At 39.9% G+C, this 21,968-nt stretch overlaps 2 protein-coding genes across 4 annotated transcripts in view; one reads left to right on the top strand and one right to left on the bottom strand.

Moving 5' to 3' along the window:
* The window catches only part of bmb (brambleberry), a 41,344-nt gene extending 31,868 nt beyond the window's left edge, over window positions 1–9,476 (bottom strand). Inside the window, exons 1-4 of one of the 2 annotated variants that reach the window (XM_079809787.1) lie at window positions 9,360–9,476; window positions 7,471–7,724; window positions 4,542–4,670; window positions 4,216–4,401 (exon numbers count right to left, since the gene is read on the bottom strand). In XM_079809787.1, the coding sequence (XP_079665913.1) occupies window positions 4,216–4,401; window positions 4,542–4,670; window positions 7,471–7,710 (555 nt within the window). In that variant the 5' untranslated portion in view covers window positions 7,711–7,724; window positions 9,360–9,476. The remainder of the gene's footprint in view (window positions 1–4,215; window positions 4,402–4,541; window positions 4,671–7,470; window positions 7,725–9,359) is intronic. The other variant, XM_079809788.1, reaches the window with a different exon arrangement.
* Window positions 9,477–9,547: 71 nt separating this feature from the next.
* On the top strand, window positions 9,548–20,115 carry faap24 (FA core complex associated protein 24). Of its 2 annotated transcripts, none has more exons than XM_079810296.1 (4): window positions 9,548–9,996; window positions 12,371–12,510; window positions 16,399–16,554; window positions 17,941–20,111. In XM_079810296.1, the coding sequence occupies exons 2-4, from the start codon at window positions 12,382–12,384 to the stop codon at window positions 18,181–18,183; spliced, it is 528 nt and encodes a 175-aa protein (XP_079666422.1). In that variant the 5' UTR covers window positions 9,548–9,996; window positions 12,371–12,381; the 3' UTR covers window positions 18,184–20,111. The 2 variants fall into 2 exon arrangements, with proteins under 2 accessions (XP_079666422.1, XP_079666421.1); XM_079810295.1 differs by having other exon boundaries at window positions 9,566–9,874; window positions 17,941–20,115.
* The last annotated feature ends 1,853 nt before the right edge of the window (window positions 20,116–21,968 follow it).

Raw genomic sequence — 21,968 nt, 5'->3', positions numbered from 1 at the left:
ATTCACAACATCCTATTTTACCCATAATCTGGCATTTCACAATGAGATGGGATAAAAGCAAGAAAAAGCAGGACTTGATTATATCCGTGATTATATCCGTCTCATCTATCAAAGGAACAAATGCATGGATTTCTTTGAAAATAGGCTCATTCTACAAGTCCCCTAGAGTTAAATAGTTGAGTTTTACCATTTTTGAATCCATTCAGCCGATCTTTGTATCTGGCGGTTGCACTTTTAGCATAGCTTAGCATACATCATTGATTCTGATCAGTCCATTAGCATCTCATTCAAAAAATGACCAAAGACACTTTCAATATTTTTCCTATTTAAAACTTGACTCTTCTACAGTTACATCGTGTGCTAAGACAAACTGAAAATGAAAAGTTGCGATTTTCTACACCTATATGGCTAGGAACTACTTTCTCATTCCTGCGTAATGGCTGCAGCGGCGCAAGGATTGGTTGGTATTCTGTGAAACATGGTGGTAGTTACACCTTCGTCTTACTATCACAGCCCTTTACTACACACAGAACCATGGCTAATCACAGGTAAATCCACAACACAATTTGTCGGCTGCAAGCCTGAAACTTTCTCTGCAACTACACAAACTTAATGCCGGTCACATTGAAAGTTTCCTAGCTGGGCTACTTTCAGGCGCTGTAATATCATTGAGCTGCTGCAGCCATGGTACGGCCGCGAAGATCCGCGACTATTACGCAGGAATGAGAAAGTAGTTCCTAGCCATATATGTGTAGAAAAATCGCAACTTTTCATTGTCAGTTGGTCTTAGAACACGATGTAACTGTAGAAGAGTCAAGTTTTAAATAGGAAAAATATTGAAAGTGTCTTTGGTCATTTTTTGAATGAGATGCTAATGGACTGATTAGAATCAATGATGTATGCTAAGCGACTGATTAGAATCAATGATGTATGCTAAGCTATGCTAAAAGTGCTACCGCCAGATACAAAGATCAGCTGAATGGATTCAAAAACGGTAAAACTCAACTATTTAACTCTAGGGGACTTGTAAAATGAGTCTATTTTCAAAAAAAGTGGAGTGTTCCTTTAATCTATTCATGGATTGAGGAGGACTATTGCCCTCCGGAAACACTATTGGGACGGGAAGGCTGAAGAACAAGTTAAAAGTTCACCCAAAAGTGAAAATTACCCTCACCCTCACCCTCAAGCCATCCTAGGTGTATACGACTCTTTCAGACGAACACAATCGGAGATATATTAAAACATAGCATTGCTCTTTCAAGCTTTATAATGGCAGTGAATTAGCCTGGCTCCGCCCTCCTACGTTCTTCCGCTCAATTTAAATTTTCCTTCAGTTCTCCGTCTGGGACTGCGGCATATTCTTAGGTTTTCTCCGAACAAGTTTTTACCGGTCCAATCAGTGAACAGAGGGAGTGGCTGAGAACGATGACGTTGATGTCGTGCGCTAGTTTGAGTTGTAGTTCAGTAATGGCGGCGGAGAAAGATGATCATCTTGGTTCCGGGGTGACTTGTCTCCACCCTCCCATAAATTAGGTTATCTGTGGTCATTTATTTTCCTGCTCCAAGCAGAGAGTAAATTCATTATATTTATAATTTTTACATGAAATGTTTGTTATATAATTTTTTTAGTTAAAAAGGATGTTTTGTTATAGCTTTTGGAGCAAAGAGCAATCTTGCAATACCACAGCGTGACACATCATGGTGTTCTCCGTTGGCCAGTTAAAAATTATATTTTAAGCATTTCTTTACCTTAATACACACGTTTTGAAATGGAGGAAGACGAAATTGAAAAGACTGTTGAGCCAAGAAAAGACTTTTGAGCCAAGAAAAGACTGTTGAGCCAAGAAGTCAAGCTTCTCTTAAGCTGGGCATACACGGTGTGATTTCTGCGCAATTTCAGCAAGGTTACCTACTCACACTGTACGAGTAGATCGCATGCTATGTAAAAGCCAAAGCTTGCGGTTTATGTGCTCACACTGTGAGGTCCGATCGTCGAGCGCGACTTGTCTGCTCACACTGTACGAGTGAAATATTTGCGATAAAACCCCCGTGCCTAGTGCGACGATGGACCATGGTGTAGGCCAGTGTTTCCCAACCTTTTTTCAGTCATGGCACCCTTTGAAAAAAGTTTTTACATTTTGTGGCACCCTTTGAACCGGTCCGGGTAAGACACCTCTGGCCACTGGGTGGGGTTATGGCAATTTGACGGTGGGAGAATGAAGGGACATTGATTTCTTAAGTTATTCACGACTGCCGGCTGTGTAAAGACATTGTTTTGTGCCGCTATTTTGTATTGAAGTCTATGGGAAGTCTAGTTTATTTTCCCCTAAAAAGGGGTAGAGAGAATAAAATGTGGCGCTGCTATAATTGAGCTCACTGAAGCGGTTTTCATCCGAACAGGCTCTCTGTCAGTCGGACCTGCAACGTTTTTTTTTCTCTGGTTGGTGTGTGTGTGTGTGTGTGTCTTTGTGTCTGTGTGTGTGTGTGAGTGTGTGCGCGTGCGCATGCCATGCGTGCGAGGGGGTGGGTGGGGTGGTACACATAACTGATGATGATTGGTGGGTGGGAGACAAGGTTGATGTTGATAGGTTGAGTTCACACACACACACGCATATGCACAGTCACACACCGACGACCAGGAGGAGTCAGACCCATGGCAAGTCCAACCACTTCAAAAGGTAGCTTTTGCAAACCCGAAGTATAGGCACTACTTTTCCCTCGTTGAGGGGAAAGATAAGAATGTTTATGTAACGTGCAACTTATGCCCAGGAAGAAAGAGTCTCTCCACGTCAGTGGCAAGTAATACTAATCTAATGAAGCGCCTCATATCACATACCGCCACAAAATGAGTGGCTAAAAACCCAGGTGATAATGTGAGCTCCACTACCAAAGGAGTAGCATAGTACTGATTTTCATTGATTCACTGATTTTTGACATATTTTCACTATAGTAGGTCTACTGATAATATTTACAATAATGTCTTGAATTTGATAGGTGCCTCTCACATTGTCCCACAGCAACATTACAATAGTGAACATTAATGTACAATTTTTTATAATAATTTATTCTATTTAGTTCCAATTCATTCATTTAACATATTTAATATTGGGGGCATCCAAGTTTTGAAAAAAAAAAAAAAAAAAAGTAACAGTAGTTACTTTCCCTGGTAATTAGTTACTTTTATAATGATGTAACTCAGTTACTTACTCCGTTACTATTTGTAAGTAACTAGTAACTATAGCTAATTACTTTTTTAAAGTAACGCGCCCAACACTGGTTAAACCACACTAATTTCACACACAACCAGTGAGATGTGTTCTCAAGCATGTATGGCTAAATTTCCATTAACCATATTTGATGAGCTCTATGAATATGTGCTGATTAATGGTTATATGTGAATAAAAGCGTAAACTAAATCTGGGACAGGAATCTGAGGTTTCATGAAACATCTCACTTTTCCCATGGTTTCACAGACAAGGCTTAAGCTAGACTAAAATGCATGTTTGGGCTGTTTTAACTGAAAGCATATCTGTAAATATGTCAGCGCCATTGTTCTGTCTCAAGATGCACACCAGTAATGTTAAAGGCACATTTATGAAAGCTACTTAAATGTCCTAACTGAGCTAAGGCCTAATCTAAGCCCTGTCTGTGAAAGCAGGTATTAGTGTTTCAAAGATGAATAAAAGTCCTATGGGTTTGGAATGGCTTGAGGGCGAGTACATTGGGTGAACTAACCCTTTCAGATTTGAGAGAATCTACACACATGCCAAATGTTAAAGTACATTTTTCAAATGTGTTTGTTATCATTGCTGTAACCTTACAATAGTGTTAACCAGCATTGACAACTGGCAACATTTTAGAAGAGCTGCCTTACCAACAGCAGTAACCTATAACAAATGCCCACGTCATTACTGGACAGCCGGTTAACATTTTGACCAGCTGAGCGACCTTGGCGTGTTCAAAGCCAATTCACACTAAACGACAGGCCGCAATAGCCACTTTGCCTGGTTTTGTCAGATCACTGTATAACCCCTGTCTGCGTCTGTTGCCGTTGGTCGACATCAGTTCAGTCGGTGAAAACGAGCACTAACCAACAGCAACAGATGTTTGTCGGGATGTGGAACGTCTGAGAAGTGACGTACTGTAATGTGGTGATTGTCTGCATTGGTCGGTGGAGTGTGAAAAAATAAAAAAATAAAGTTATTTATAACACACCTTTAGATCTTTCATAGCATCCAGTTGACTACTTGCGGTGGAAATCAGGGCGTTGACGGTTAGCTCCGCTCGCTTGCGAAAGTGCTGCTGGCGCGCGGCATAACACACGGCACGCGCTCGGTTACTGACAATGTGATACGCATTCCACGTGTCCGAGTCCATGTCCGCTGTGCACTCTTTGATAGACTGCAGAGAGAGAGAGAGAGAGAGAGAGATATCTAAACTACATGACTAGAAATACTTGTTTAAACTGACAGAATGACAAGTATTTCACTGAAAAACAGTTCAGCAGGTTCAGGACCTACAAAATGGCAAAACACACATACCATTTCTTCAGTGCAAGGGTAAGTCCTGCGACCCTCCACCTCTGATTGGCAGTTGAACAAAGCCACGCCCAGTTTGGCCAACTGCTCTTCTGACAGGCCGCTGCAAGTGGCTTTGAGCTGAGCAACAACCTATTAAAAAAGCAGCATACAATGTCTATCAGCAGAATAACTAAAGTCTTAAAGTCTGCATGAAGTGGCTTGATGAACACAGTGTCAGTGTTTTAACACATTTCCAATTGTAACAACAGGCTAGTTTGAGAGGAGCAAAATCTGCAGAGAGCCGGTGATCTCCGCAAGATGCATGCCAGTAAGAAATGTGTCAGTGTGGTCCAACTTGCTCTCATGTCAATCTAAAATGTGGCAAAAAAAGTAAAAATGTATGGAAAACACTTATTTAGGGGGATATAAAATACTTATTATAAGCATAATAATGGGTCGCTTGTTCATCACATTTAGGTTTCATATATGCAAGAAGTGACAACTGTCCATCATTTGAGTGATAGATATAGATATAGAGATATATATATATATATATATATATATATATATATATATATATATATATATATATATATATATATATATATATATATATATATATATATATATATGTGGGCGAAAATGCCTTGTTGATGCTAGAGGTCAGAGGAGAATGGGCCGACTGATTCAAGCTGATAGAAGAGCAACTTTGACTGAAATAACCACTCGTTACAACCGAGGTATGCAGCAAAGCATTTGTGAAGCCACAACACGCACAACCTTGAGGCGGATGGGCTACAACAGCAGAAGACCCCCCCGGGTACCACTCATCTCCACTACAAATAGGAAAAAGAGGCGACAATTTGCACGAGCTCACCAAAATTGGACAGTTGAAGACTGGAAAAATGTTGCCTGGTCTGAAGAGTCTTGATTTCTGTTAGACATTCAGATGGTAGAGTCAGAATTTGGCGTAAACAGAATGAGAAAATGGATCCATCATGCCTTGTTACCACTGTGCAGGCTGGTGGTGGTGGTGTAATGGTGTGGGGGATGTTTTCTTGGCACACTTTAGGCCCCTTAGTGCCAATTGGGCATGGTTTAAATGCCACGGCCTACCTGAGCATTGTTTCTGACCATGTCCCTCCCTTTATGACCACCATGTCCCCATCCTCTGATGGCTACTTCCAGCAGGATAATGCACCGTCACAAAGCTCCAATCATTTCAAATTGGTTTCTTGAACATGACAATGAGTTCACTGGACTAAAATGGCCCCCACAGTCTCCAGATCTCAACCCAATAGAGCATCTTTGGGATGTGGTGGAACGGGAGCTTCGTGCCCTGGATGTGCATCCCACAAATCTCCATCAACTGAAAGATGCTCTCCTATCAATATGGGCCAACATTTCTAAAGAATGCTTTCAGCACCTTGTTGAATCAATGCCACGTAGAATTAAGGCAGTTCTGAAGGCGAAAGGGGGTCAAACAAAGTATTAGTGGTGTTCCTAATAATCCTTTAGGTGAGTGTACAGTATGTATTTATATAAGATATATATATATATCTCAGGAGAGGAGAGGAGAGGGAGAAGGAGACAGGGGCGTAAATCACGGGGGGGACGGGGGGGACAGGACCCCCCCAATCTGAGGGCTGTCCCCCCCTAAAAACCATGCTGAGTATTGTAAATAATATAATGATATATACTTAAAATACATGTGTAAGTAGTAAAACAATACAAAAGCAAACAGGACAAAAAAATGCGTTTAAGTTTAGAAAAATGTTGAGTTCCCCCCTCCCCCCTTGCCCCACAGTGGTTTGATCCACCGCGCACCTCAACTAACTTAACGTTACCCATAGAACGTAAAAAAAACTACAACACAAGTTTGGGGAGACAACAAGCCCTTCAGACAGCAGTTATGAAACTCCAGTAAGCTGTCAATACTATTTTATTCACTTTAAACATCAGATGAACTCTTTCGGACTCTTTTCTCTTTAATACAGATTAGGCAAAACACTGTTAACATCACTTGCCCACCGCGGCACCGCCCCGGGCCACCGTCGTTTTAATTTTTATAGTAATAAAATAATTTTGTTTAGTTAGAGAACAGACACAACAATTAAAAACTGAATGTGTCTGCTCAATACAGCACGAGCCGAACAAGAGTCAGATTTCGTTAATCACCAGAGCAAACAGCTGACAGACAAGATGATCGCGGAACATTTGGTTTCAAAGCGACATGTAAAAGTGCCTATTTAAGGGAGTGTGTCATTGTACTGTTTTCTTGCTGTGTTTTTCATTAAGAATAATAGGCTAATGAACCCATAATTCAAGCAACCCGAACCCGCCCTCGAATTGGCGCTAATTCTAAATCTAAAGTATATGCGGACGGCCGCTCCGCCAGATCTGTGTTGGGCTTGCTGCAGTTGAATATCTAAAGATCTGAATATCATAGTATAAAATACTATGTGTAGGATTCGAGATAATTTAATAATTATAATATGACTGCGTGGGGAACCTTACTCATATTTAAACAACTATCGTTTTGTGTTGTTGGTCAGATAAAATGACAGAGAAAAGAAAAACGGACATTAGATCATTTTTCAGTGCACCAAAACGCCAAATAAGCACAACATTTTTTTTTTTTTTAAATATTATTATATTTTTTTTTTGTGGTACACATATCCTTACAAGTACGATTTTGGTTGTATTATTTGTGTCCCCTTCAAAAATTGCTCTTGAGAAATTTCATGTTTATCGTCCCCCCCAACTGTTAGATGAAATTTACGCCCCTGGAAGGAGAGTGTAAAAGAATAAATAAATAAGTTCAAATAACATCTTAGCTTCTGCTGTTATCGATTTTGTTTAAAAAAAAAAAAAATCATGCTATAATAGTGTAGTAGTGTGCAGAATTTTTTTTGTATGGTAAAACTAGTGCACACATTCACTCGCTTACCCGAAAATGGCAGCTGTCCAGAGGACTGAGTTCCATGTGCTTCACTTCAGCCAGAAACTTCTCATCCACAACACTCATTTCAAAGGCCGGGGTCTCTCCCTGGAGCAGAATGGAGGCGACCGCTTCCTGTGGAGGAGCCGGAGCTGGAGCTGGTTCTGGCTTCTTCAGCCAGTCAAAGAAAGCATCCACCTCACCATTCGGCACACTCAACAGCCACAGCGTCACAAACCAGGGACCCATCCTAAGTTATGACCCTGCACACACAGCAAATTGAAACGGATAATGAGGCGGACAAATGCGTAAAAGACATCAAATAATTTCCTTATTTTCAGTTTGATCCTGAAAATGCAACAAGAATGCAACTATATACACGTGTATGGCATGATGAGCATTTGAAACCACCCTGTATTCTCCATTATTGTAAAGGTGATTTGTTACACTACACTGACTACACAAATACTTGTCTATCAGGAAACCATACACTTCACATTTGAGAGCAGAGAATACTGCTCATTTTTTCAAGATTTTAATAGCTTATTTTATTTACTTGGCAGTTTTTTGTATCTTTCAAATTTGGCTAATAACACATTTTTCTGTGAAACTCAGAACACATACTTATAATTTTGACTTTACAGAGAGTTTAAGTGTCAAAGCTTTTAATTCACAAAAAGCTTATAATCAATTTCAAACTTCTAACATATGCATTACATGGGACTTTGAATATTAAAAAAAAATAAATAAATGAATGTAGTCCATCATGCTGCTTTACGATTTGTTACTGGTGCAAGTGTCCATACACACCATTGTAATGTAAATTAAATGACAAAATGGACTTGGTGCTTGAGGAGGAAAGACCATATGTTGACTTATTTTAAAAGCTCTACTGGGCAAATTACCGCAGTATATTTCTAGTTTGTTGACATATTGTACAAGTGTCTATAATACTAGATCAACCAATATACTTTTACTTAAGATTCCAATTTTTAATACACAGGTAGATTTTTCTAATTATGCTCCGTATGCATGGAATGAGCATCAAGGTATACTACATATGAAATATGCACCCAGGGCTCACATTTTTACTTGCCCTGCCAACATTTTAACTGGCCACACCACAAAAAATAAATAAATAAAATTATTCGGCCTAGTTATTGTTTTTGATCCATGCAACCTTAATAAATAAGGTTGACTCCAAAAAGCCTAACTCAAATACATTTTAAATATTGTTAAAGACAGGCAGTAATGAAATAAACAAATAATAGAATCACGAGCAACAGCACAAATAAATACAACAGAACAAACATACATTTTTCAGGTTTTTCATAGGTCTAAACTCCATTTCCAGGTACAGAAATAGTAGTGAAATGTAAAATATCACTTCATAGTCTTCACTGTATAACTATAGATTAACTCTTATTAAAATCCCCTCTTGCCTTGTTTAAAAATATTCTAAAGTCTGTTTTTTATGGGACAGTATAAATGTTTTTTTTGTAGATATGGATGCGTTTTGCTTGTGGTGTCATGTACCTTTTTGTAATTTAGGTCTTGTGCTGGTAGAATATATATTTTCTCTCAATGGGACCTTCCTGGTTAAATAAATAAATAAAAGTGTGCACCATTGACACTATCCCAGTGTGTCTGTCCGTGGGATTGAAACATGCCCGGGCTTGGATCCTCAGCTGACTGGAGTCACAGACAGTGCACCAGAACGGTCAGATTGCACATTATCTCACTAATGCAGCGTTGATTTTACAAACTGTGCTGGACTTTAACGACCTGCATTTTATTCGGAAATGCATGTTATGCAGTTACTTTAGGATATATATTCAAATGCACGATTTAATCCAGATAGCATTGACCGTCTGAAATAACACATTCTCTTGACTTACCTTCAAATGCGGCACACACAGACTGCTGAATAAAACTTCAGATGAGATTAATCCATTAATAACGCAACAGCTGAGCAGTGAATAAACTCATCCAAACGCTCTTGTGAGGATTCGACTGTTTAAATGGACTCGCGTCAGCCAATCAGCGACAGCGTGACGCTAAAGAAGCATCGCGAGATTTGCTGGGTGAAACTGGCGCGAGATTTGACGAGACTCGAGTGTTTTGTGAAAGTCGGAAATGGGAGATTGTTTATGATAAAACAAGCGATTTATACTGTCGTATTATACGCGTCAGTTATGTAATAATACACGTATGTAAGGCTAATATGTTTCTGAGCGTCTAAAAAAAGATGTTTTTGTTTGTGGCTTCTGGATACAGTGTTGAATTGATCAGATAGTTTCTGGGATGGAATCTAAACCGGTTCCCGTGAAGCTCGTGAACGCGGCTCCTCCGTACGGGCACATGATCGCTCACGAGCGGTGGAGGGGATCGACGCTCGCGCAGGGATTCAAAGGTGATGCACGACTGTGTGGGTTTGGATACTTTGGACGTAAATAGAGATAATAAACCCCCTTAAGACACGTTCATGTTCACGTTCAACATTCTTCTGATGTTATAAACGTTTTTGGAGTTAAAGTGAGTGAAACTGTTGCTGCTGTTTGTTTAAACAATGATGTGTCCTATCCTAGATGCCCACGATACAGTATATTCATACCTGTTATTACGCAGGCGTGACACAATTGGAGCGAGACACAATTAACGTTTGAGCTTGAAACTTATTTATTTACTATATATGAAGTGTGTGTGTGTGTGTGTGAGAGAGAGAGAGAGAGAGAGAGAGTTTCTTCTATTTTTATGTTCATATTCTTAGCTCTGGCAATATTGTATTATTTACATTCACTTCCTGTGTCCTCGTAAAACCAAATGGCTTTAAAAACAACATACTAAACTCCACTGTATTTTTGGGAAATTTGTTGTGATGGGCAAGTTTAGGGGTTGTGTGTGTGTGTGTGTGTGTGTGTGTGAGAGAGAGAGAGAGAAAAAGAGTGTGATGGGCAGGTTTAGGTGTTGTGTGTGTGTGTGTGTGTGTGTGTGATGGGTAGGTTTAGGGGTAGTGTGTGTGTGTGTGTGTGTGTGTGTGTGTGTGTGTGATGGGCAGGTTTAGGGTGTGTGTGTGACGGGCAGGTTTAGGGTGTGTGTGTGTGTGTGTGTGTGTGTGTGTGTGATGGGTAGGTTTAGGGGTTGTGTGTGTGTGTGTGTGTGTGTGATGGGTAGATTTAGGGGTTTTGTGTGTGTGTGTTTGTGTGTGTGTGTGTGTGTGTGTGATGGGTAGATTTAGGGGTTTTGTGTGTGTGTGTGTGTGTGTGTGTGTGTGTGATGGGCAGGTTTAGGGGTTGTGTGTGTGTGTGTGTGTGTGTGTGTGTGTGTGTATGTGTGATGGGTCGGTTTAGGTGTTGTGTGTGTGTGTGTGTGTGTGTGTGTGTGTATGTGTGTGTGTGATGGGCAGGTTTAGGGGTTGTGTGTGTGTGTGTGTGTGTGTGTGTGTGTGTGTGTGTGTGTGTGTGTGTGTGTGTGTGTGTGTGATGGGCAGGTTTAGGGGTTGTGTGTGTGTGTGTGTGTGTGTGTGTGTGTGTGTGTGTGTGTGTGTGTGTGTGTGTGTGATGGGTAGGTTTAGGGGTTGTGTGTGTGTGTGTGTGTGTGTGTGTGTGTGTGTGTGTGTGTGTGTGTGATGGGCAGGTTTAGGGGTTGTGTGTGTGTGTGTGTGTGTGTGTGTGTGTGTGTGTGTGTGTGTGTGTGTGTGATGGGTAGGTTTAGGGGTTGTGTGTGTGTGTGTGTGTGTGTGTGTGTGTGTGTGTGTGTGTGTGTGTGTGATGGGTAGGTTTAGGGGTAGTGTGTGTGTGTGTGTGTGTGTGTGTGTGTGTGTGTGTGTGTGTGTGTGTGTGTGTGTGTGTGTGTGTGTGTGTGTGTGTGTGTGTGATGGGCAGGTTTAGGGTGTGTGTGTGACGGGCAGGTTTAGGGTGTGTGTGTGTGTGTGTGTGTGTGTGTGTGTGATGGGTAGGTTTAGGGGTTGTGTGTGTGTGTGTGTGTGTGTGATGGGTAGATTTAGGGGTTTTGTGTGTGTGTGTGTGTGTGTGTGTGTGATGGGTAGATTTAGGGGTTTTTTGTGTGTGTGTGTGTGTGTGTGTGTGTGTGTGATGGGTAGATTTAGGGGTTGTGTGTGTGTGTGTGTGTGTGTGTGTGTGTGTGTGTGATGGGTAGATTTAGGGGTTTTGTGTGTGTGTGTGTGTGTGTGTGTGTGTGTGTGTGTGTGTGATGGGTTGGTTTAGGGGTTGTGTGTGTGTGTGTGTGTGTGTGTGTGTGTGTGTGATGGGTTGGTTTAGGGGTTGTGTGTGTGTGTGTGTGTGTGTGTGTGTGTGTGTGTGTGTGTGTGTGTGTGATGGGTAGATTTAGGGGTTTTGTGTGTGTGTGTGTGTGTGTGTGTGTGTGTGTGTGATGGGTAGATTTAGGGGTTTTGTGTGTGTGTGTGTGTGTGTGTGTGTGTGTGTGATGGGTAGATTTAGGGGTTTTGTGTGTGTGTGTGTGTGTGTGTGTGTGTGTGTGTGTGTGTGTGTGTGTGTGTGTGTGTGTGTGTGTGTGTGTGTGTGTGTGTGTGTGTGTGTGTGTGTGTGTGTGTGTGTGTGTGTGTGTGTGTGTGTGTGTGATGGGTTGGTTTAGGGTGTGTGTGTGTGTGTGTGTGTGTGTGTGTGTGTGTGTGTGTGTGTGTGTGTGTGATGGGTTGGTTTAGGGTGTGTGTGTGTGTGTGTGTGTGTGTGTGTGTGTGTGTGTGTGTGATGGGTTGGTTTAGGGTGTGTGTGTGTGTGTGTGTGTGTGTGTGTGTGTGATGGGCAGGTTTAGGGGTAGGGTTAGTTTAAGAGGAGAGAACACACAGTTTGTACAGTATATAAACCCTTGCGTGTATGGAGAGTCTCAGACGGCTGACGAGCTGCTGCTGCTCTGCTCTGTCTCGCAGGCGGTGTGAAGATGATCTTCGAGGAGGAGCTGGGAGTCGTGGACTTCTGTCTCGGGAATAAGACGTGTGTCCTCTATGTGTCAGAAAGCGATCTGGTGGCAGGGAACGGCTACAGGAGGAAGATTGTCCGATTCAGAAATGTAAATAACCGATTTGATCTGCTTTTGTCTGCTATTCTAAAATTGTACTTTTATTTCATATTCTGATCGTTTACATTTTAAATATAGGCAGTCAAACATTTGGAATAATTAAGTATTTAAAATTTTTTTTTAAAGAAGTTTCTTCTGCTCACCAAGGCTTATTTTGTTATTTGGTCAAAAATGCAGTAAAAACAGTGATATTGTGAAAATATCGTGAAAATATTGTGAAATATTTTTCTATGTTTTCTATGTGAAAATTTTAAAAGATAATTTATTCCTGTGATCAAAGCTGTATTTATCATCATTACTCCAGTCTTCAGTGTCACATGATCCTTCACTAATCATTCTAATATGATGATTTGATGCTCAAGACACATTTATGATTGTTATCGATATTGAAAACAGTTTCTGCTTCATATTTCAAAGATTACAAATAATCTCTATTTCAAATAAATGCTGTTCTTCTGAACTTTCTACTCATCAATAGCCAAAAAAAGGATCTCACGGATCATGTGACACTGAATGATGCAGAAAATTCAACTTTGATCTCAGGAATAAATGACATTTTAAAGGGTTAGTTCACCCAAAAATGAAAATTAGCCCATGATTTTCTCACCCTCTTACACTCTTTTATGATGGATAGATGCACTTATATGATGGATAGATGCTCTTTTATGATGGATAGATGCTCTTTTATGATGGATAGATGCACTTTTATGATGGATGGATGCTCTTTTATGATGGATAGATGCTCTTTTATGATGGATAGATGCTCTTTTATGATGGATAGATGCTCTTTTATGATGGATAGATGCACTTTTATGATGGATAGATGCACTTTTATGATGGATAGATGCTCTTTTATGATGGATAGATGCTCTTTTATGATGGATGGATGCTCTTTTATGATGGATAGATGCACTTTTATGATGGATAGATGCTCTTTTATGATGGATAGATGCTCTTTTATGATGGATAGATGCACTTTTATGATGGATAGATGCACTTTTATGATGGATAGATGCTCTTTTATGATGGATAGATGCTCTTTTATGATGGATGGATGCTCTTTTATGATGGATAGATGCACTTTTATGATGGATAGATGCTCTTTTATGATGGATAGATGCTCTTTTATGATGGATAGATGCTCTTTTATGATGGATAGATGCACTTTTATGATGGATAGATGCTCTTTTATGATGGATGGATGCACTTTTATGATGGATAGATGCACTTTTATGATGGATAGATGCTCTTTTATGATGGATAGATGCTCTTTTATGATGGATAGATGCTCTTTTATGATGGATGGATGCTCTTTTATGATGGATAGATGCACTTTTATGATGGATAGATGCTCTTTTATGATGGATAGATGCTCTTTTATGATGGATAGATGCACTTTTATGATGGATAGATGCACTTTTATGATGGATAGATGCTCTTTTATGATGGATAGATGCTCTTTTATGATGGATGGATGCTCTTTTATGATGGATAGATGCACTTTTATGATGGATAGATGCTCTTTTATGATGGATAGATGCTCTTTTATGATGGATAGATGCTCTTTTATGATGGATAGATGCACTTTTATGATGGATGGATGCTCTTTTATGATGGATGGATGCACTTTTATGATGGATATATGCACTTTTATGATGGATAGATGCTCTTTTATGATGGATAGATGCTCTTTTATGATGGATAGATGCACTTTTAGGATGGATAGATGCACTTTTATGATGGATAGATGCACTTTTATGATGGATAGATGCTCTTTTATGATGGATAGATGCTCTTTTATGATGGATAGATGCTCTTTTATGATGGATAGATGCTCTTTTATGATGGATAGATGCTCTTTTATGATGGATAGATGCACTTTTATGATGGACAGATGCTCTTTTATGATGATAGATGCTCTTTTATGATGGATAGATGCTCTTTTATGATGGATGGATGCACTTTTATGATGGATGGATGCTCTTTTATGATGGATGGATGCACTTTTATGATGGATATATGCACTTTTATGATGGATGGATGCACTTTTATGATGGATATATGCACTTTTATGATGGATAGATGCTCTTTTATGATGGATAGATGCTCTTTTATGATGGATAGATGCTCTTTTATGATGGATAGATGCTCTTTTATGATGGATAGATGCTCTTTTATGATGGATAGATGCACTTTTATGATGGACAGATGCTCTTTTATGATGATAGATGCTCTTTTATGATGGATAGATGCTCTTTTATGATGGATAGATGCACTTTTATGATGGATGGATGCTCTTTTATGATGGATAGATGCTCTTTTATGATGGATAGATGCACTTTTATGATGGATAGATGCTCTTTTATGATGGATAGATGCTCTTTTATGATGGATGGATGCTCTTTTATGATGGATGGATGCTCTTTTATGATGATAGATGCTCTTTTATGATGGATAGATGCTCTTTTATGATGGATGGATGCACTTTTATGATGGATGGATGCTCTTTTATGATGGATGGATGCACTTTTATGATGGATATATGCACTTTTATGATGGATGGATGCACTTTTATGATGGATATATGCACTTTTATGATGGATAGATGCTCTTTTATGATGGATAGATGCTCTTTTATGATGGATAGATGCTCTTTTATGATGGATAGATGCTCTTTTATGATGGATAGATGCTCTTTTATGATGGATAGATGCACTTTTATGATGGACAGATGCTCTTTTATGATGATAGATGCTCTTTTATGATGGATAGATGCTCTTTTATGATGGATAGATGCACTTTTATGATGGATGGATGCTCTTTTATGATGGATAGATGCTCTTTTATGATGGATAGATGCACTTTTATGATGGATAGATGCTCTTTTATGATGGATAGATGCACTTTTATGATGGATAGATGCTCTTTTATGATGGATAGATGCACTTTTATGATGGATAGATGCTCTTTTATGATGGATAGATGCACTTTTATGATGGATGGATGCTCTTTTATGATGGATAGATGCTCTTTTATGATGGATAGATGCACTTTTATGATGGATGGATGCTCTTTTATGATGGATGGATGCTCTTTTATGATGGATGGATGCACTTTTATAATGGATGGATGCACTTTTATGATGGATGGATGCACTTTTATGATGGATGGATGCACTTTTATGATGGATAGATGCTCTTTTATGATGGATAGATGCTCTTTTATGATGGATAGATGCACTTTTATGATGGATAGATGCACTTTTATGATGGATAGATGCTCTTTTATGATGGATAGATGCACTTTTATGATGGATGGATGCTCTTTTATGATGGATAGATGCTCTTTTATGATGGATAGATGCACTTTTATGATGGATGGATGCTCTTTTATGATGGATGGATGCTCTTTTATGATGGATGGATGCTCTTTTATGATGGATGGATGCTCTTTTATGATGGATGGATGCACTTTTATGATGGATGGATGCACTTTTATGATGGATGGATGCACTTTTATGGACTTCAAAACAGAAACAGCCATTCACTGCCAGAGCCAGGACATTTTAATAACTCTGATTGTGTTCGTCTGAAAGAAGAATGTCATACACACCTAGGATGACTTGAGGGGGAGTAAATCATGAGCTAATTTACATTTTTGGGTGAACTATCCCTTTAACATATTTTCACATGGAAAACAGTTGTTTTGCATTGTAATAGAATAGAAGAGACTTCTTTCAAAAGCATAACAAATCTTAATTATACCAACATTTTGTCCAGCAGTGTATACATAATTGTATTTTTTGTTTTACAATCTTTTGTTTTTCATTTCATTTTGTTTTTAAGATAATGTCAAATGAAAGCGCTCTTATTCCGGCAGGCTAACAGCGGTCTGCAGGGTATTGTGATTGTGGAGAAGACGCGTGTGTGTGAGCAGTACTTCAGCGGGCTGCAGAAGCTGGTGGTGTTGGAGCTGGGTCTGACTCTGCTGCCTGTGTCCACACCCGCTGAAGCCGCTCAGCTCATCGCGCAGCTGGTCAGTCAATGTCACTTCATTTCTCTACAGTATACTTGCACATACATATTTGACTTTATATATAACATAAAAGGAAATAAACTCTGATACACCTGCTAAGTTTTTTTTTAATAGCATGCAAAACATATGCCAAATAACACTGATCAGGCATAACATTATGACCTAATATTGTGTAGGTCACCCTTTGGCTGCCAAAACAGCCCTGACCCGTCGAGGCATGGACTCCACTAGACCCCTGAAGCTGTGCTGTGGTATCTGACACCAAGATGCTAGCAGCAGATCCTTTAAGTCCTGTAAGTTGTGAGGTGGGGCCTCCATAGATCGGACTTGTTTGTTCAGCACATCCCACAGATGCTCGATTGGATTGAGATCTGGGGAATTTGGAGGCCAAGTCAACGCCTCAAACTCGTTGTTCTGCTCCTCAAACCATTCCTGAAGCATTTGTGCTTTGTGGCGGCGCATTATCTGCTGAAAGAGCCACAGCCACAGGGAATACCGTTTCCATGAAAGGCTGTACATGGTCTCAGCAATGCTTAGGTAGGTGGAACATGTCAAAGTAACATCCACATGGATGGAGGACCCAAGGTTTCCCAGCAGAACATTGCCCAAAGCATCACTGCCTCCGCCGGCTTGCCTTCTTCCCATAATGCACCTGGTGCCATGTGTTCCCCAGGTAAGAGACGCACACACACCCGGCCATCCACGTGATGTAAAAGAAAACGTGATTCATCAGACCAGGCCACCTTCTTCCATTGCTCTGTGGTCCAGTTCTGATGCTCACGTGCCACTGTTGGTGCTTTGGGCGGAGTCAGGGGTCAGCATGGGCACCCTGACGGGTCAGCGGCTGTGCCGCCCCATACACAACAAACTGAGATGCTCTGTGTATTCTGACACAGCAGTTTGAGCTCCAGTAGCTCGTCTGTTTGATCGGACCACACGGGCCAGCCTTCGCTCCCCACGGGCATCAATGAGCCTCGGCCGCCCATGACCCTGTGGCCGGTTCTCCACTGTTCCTTCCTTGGAGCACTTTTGATAGAGACTGACCACTGCAGACCAGGAACACCCACAAGAGCTGCAGTTTTAGAGATGCTCTGACCCAGTCGTCTAGCCATCACAATTTGGCCCTTGTCAAACTCACTCAAATCCTTACGCTTGCCCATTTTTCCTGCTTCTAACACATCAACTTTGAGGACAAAATGTTCACTTGCTGCCTAATATATCCCACCCACTAACAGGTGCTGTGAGGAAGAGATCATCAGTGTTATTCACTTCACCTGTCACCTGTCATAATGTTATGCCTGATCGTACATGCATTCATACATAGAAATGTCATGTAAGAAAATGATGTTGTGTCAGTGCTGTTCAGAAGGCATTTGTCCTCCACAGGTTCTTGGCGAGAACAAGGAGAACCCGTTCCGCAGGAAGAGCGTGTCCAGGCTGCTGGAGCCGGTGGTGTTGGGTCTGGTTCAGCAGATTCCCGGGGTTGGGAAGGTGAAGGCCATGCTGCTCCTCCAGAGATTTCCCAGCATCCATCAGCTCAGTAGTGCTTCCGTCCATGAACTAGAGCCCATAGTGGGACAGGCAACAGCCCAGCATATCACAGCCTTCTTCCACAACCCGTTCACATAGAAATGCAGAGCTGATGTTGGGAAGGAGGCGAATAAACACCATTAAGCATTTTTTAAACTGTGCGTTGGATTTGATTGCACTAATATTCTCTATATATGTCTACGAAACTGTCATTGTTTATGAAGTAGTGAAACACAATTATATTGTAGTATAATGGCTAATTCAAACGGCCAGTAGAACTTGCAACAAAAGGACAAAAGGTGGCGCTGAAGATGCATGTACTTTTTTTTTACCCCACTGCAGTGTGAGCTGTTATTGTGCTCTAGTTTTTATTCATTTTACGTATTTATTCATTTTACCTGTATGAGTTACACAAAAACATCATCATACACTTTTTCCAGAAACATTAGATGATGATAATAGGGGCCTGAAACCACATTAGGTATGCTCTAATTTTCGTCAGTCTGAATGAATCCCTTCTGATTTCAGATTCTGAAAGTGCCGTTTATTTGAACCCTAATCTTTGAAATCCGATTCACATTTGCATATGCATTTATGTATTCCAAACAAACCTTCTGCGCATGCGCGGCGCCCCAGAGCTGGAGAAATATGGATTCAAAGCTCCATGCATAAGCGGGTAAATCATCAGAATATTGTCACACTTTAACTCCTGTAAAGTATATTTCCCATTATAACCAAACGTCTGTCTGACTGAGTAATACTAGTATCAATAACATGCATCAGATTTATGATATTTTATTAAGACCATATTAATAGTATACAAAATGAAAAAGGTAATATACTATAAATGTGCTAAATGAGTATAATAGGTGGGTACAATGGGGCTAAAGTAAAGACACACCCCAAAAAAACTACTATTTTCTTTAGTTTGTTTATTTTTCAATTATTGTTCAATAAATATTAAAATATGTTAGTTTTTCTTGATTGTTTACACACATTTTCTGAAAGCATGCCTCATACTCTCAGAACTCTACACACAAATCAAAACACACACACACACACACAATGGGCAAAACCCCTCAATTCTCCTGCAAAATGAAACTTTACATTCAAAACTTCTCAAAATGGTATTTTGTTTTCACACACAAATGACACACACAAACCATCATCTGAATAGACATTTGTAAGAACCAGTTGAACACTTCTTCTCCATTCATCATCATGACTTCAGTGTTACACTTACTACAGACAGTACATAAGTGTGTTGTAAAATATTTGAGAATGTTGTTTTTATACTCATAACACACCAATACACGGAAACAAATATATTTTATTTTCCCCACAAAAACAATGTACATCCCAACAACACAAAGTTGCACATACAAAACAACAGAAGAATTTACTGTATACAGTTACAAAAAAACCTATGCTGCTCCAAAATGGAAGAGCTCACCTGTTGCCCTTTAATGCTAAAGCTCTGTTTGCTAATTGTAAAACTGTGTGACCGGTGTTTGCCCATGTGACGAGTCAGTGTCCATATTTGAATGGCAGTGAAAACGTGATTTTCTGCATGAAAATTGTGCCAAATGCAGAGAATTGTGTGTAGTGTTTTGAAAAACGCGTGTTTGAGAACTAGCCGCGTTTCCATTACAGATTTGCGCAAGACTTTTGCGATATTTTCTAAATGTCAATAAAAATCTATTGCGAAATGGCAAAGTTTCCATTAAGCGATGTTATGCGACTAAAGCTTATATTTTTCCTCTCGCAATAAGTCATTCCAAAAATTATGCCACGTATGTTGGTAGGTTAATGTATATCCCAGCAACCGCATCGGAGACGTAGGCGTGTTATCCAATTAAGCATTAATGGCAAGGAAAGCGCCTTATAGCCTACTTGAGGTGTTTGTGTGTGTTTCTCCCTCATATCTGCTTCAAGGTCTTCATGATAATGTGGCATTTCTGTGTTTAGAATCCAGTATTCCTGTAATTCTGTTGTCTTTTGAGTTTAATAAAGAGCACGTTGTCTTCTGTCTGCGTTGGAATGATCGATGATACGGTGAGGCATAGGCCTATCTGCCACGTCATATAGCCTATTTTTTTTTTTTCACAATTTTTTTCCAGTTTTGTTGTAATAACGAGATGTTATGTCGTTAAAATAGACTGTGAAGTTTGGATTTTTCCCTTAGGCATAGTGTAACAACTTAAAATAGCCTACTCCGTCACTTATGGTATCGTCGTTTGCATATACAGGTGCTGGTCATATAATTAGAATATCATCAAAAAGTTGATTTATTTCACTAATTCCATACAAAAAGTGAAACTTGTATATTATATTCATTCATTACACACCGACTGATATATTTCAAATGTTTATTTCTTTTAATTTTGATGATTATAACTGACAACTAAGGAAAATCCCAAATTCAGTATCTCAGAAAATTAGAATATTACTTAAGACCAATGCAAAGAAAGCATTTTTAGAAATCTTGGCCGACTGAAAAGTATGAACATGAAAGTATGAGCATGTACAGCACTCAATACTTAGTTGGGGCTCCTTTTGCCTGAATTACTGTAGCAATGCGGCGTGGCATGGAGTCACCAAATCTGCATCTCCATAAAGTTGGTCAGCAGCAGGAAGCATGAAGTGCTCTAAAACTTCCTGGTATACGGCTGCGTTGACCTTGGACCTCAGAAAACACAGTGGACCAACACCAGCAGATGACATGGCACCCCAAACCATCACTAACTGTGGAAACTTTACACTGGACCTCAAGCAACGTGGATTGTGTGCCTCTCCTCTCTTCCTCCAGACTCTGGGACCCTGATTTCGCAAAATGTACTTTCATCAGAGAATATAACTTTGGACCACTCAGCAGCAGTCCAGTCCTTTTTGTCTTTAGCCCACGCGAGACGCTTCTGACGCTGTCTGTTGTTCAAGAGTGACTTGACACAAGGAATGCGACAGCTGAAACCCATGTCTTGCATACGTCTGCGCGTAGTGGTTCTTGAAGCACTGACTCCAGCTGCAGTCCACTCTTTGTGAATCTCCCCCACATTTTTGAATGGGTTTTGTTTCACAATCCTCTCCAGGGTGCGGTTATCCCTATTGCTTGTACACTTTTTTTCTACCACATCTTTTCCTTCCCTTCGCCTCTCTATTAATGTGCTTGGACACAGAGCTCTGTGAACAGCCAGCCTCTTTTGCAATGACCTTTTGTGTCTTGCCCTACTCGTGCAAGGTGTCAATTGTCGTCTTTTGGACAACTGTCAAGTCAGCAGTCTTCCCCATGATTGTGTCGCCTACAGAACTAGACTGAGAGACCATTTAAAGGCCTTTGCAGGTGTTTTGAGTTCATCAGCTGATTAGAGTGTGGCACCAGGTGTCTTCAATATTGAACCTTTTCACAATATTCTAATTTTCTGAGATATTGAATTTGGGATTTTCCTTAGTTGTCAGTTATAATCATAAAAATGAAAAGAAATAAACATGAAATATATTGAAAAAATATTGAAATATATCAGTCTGTTTGTAATGAATGAATATAATAAACAAGTTTCACTTTTTGAATGGAATTAGTGAAATAAGTCAACTTTTTGATGATATTCTAATTATATGACCAGCACCTGTATATTGTAGTATGCAACGTGTTGTAGAATTTTTGAGTTTATTTATTATAAGTTGTGTATTTTTTATTATTATTATAACTAGGCTATGTGCATATTTATTTAGAACATTTAGTTAATTACCCTTTCCCAGTCGGGTTGTAGTCACCGTGAGAGAAGAGCGAAATGTCTAATTTGCATGGTGGTAGGCTAACTCAAAGTTGTTATTTTGGAATTTTGTTTGTTGGAAATATGAACAGAATTTAGAAATGCTTTTGAAAT

Source organism: Gobio gobio, assembly GCF_949357685.1.
Source record: "Gobio gobio genome assembly, chromosome: 25".
In the NCBI taxonomy this organism is placed as follows: Eukaryota; Metazoa; Chordata; class Actinopteri; order Cypriniformes; family Gobionidae; genus Gobio; species Gobio gobio.
Note: the sequence above shows the minus strand (reverse complement) of the source record. Positions and strands in the feature narration are given on the sequence as shown.

What these genes read in the sequence shown, in the direction of transcription:
- faap24 (XM_079810295.1), top strand. Translation starts at nt 9,766, where the DNA reads ATGGAATCTAAACCGGTTCCCGTGAAGCTCGTGAACGCGGCTCCTCCG. An exon ending in AGATTGTCCGATTCAGAAAT is followed by an intron (nt 12,511 to 16,398) that starts GTAAATAACCGA and finishes TTATTCCGGCAG; the next exon opens with GCTAACAGCGGTCTGCAGGG. An exon ending in CTCAGCTCATCGCGCAGCTG is followed by an intron (nt 16,555 to 17,940) that starts GTCAGTCAATGT and finishes TGTCCTCCACAG; the next exon opens with GTTCTTGGCGAGAACAAGGA.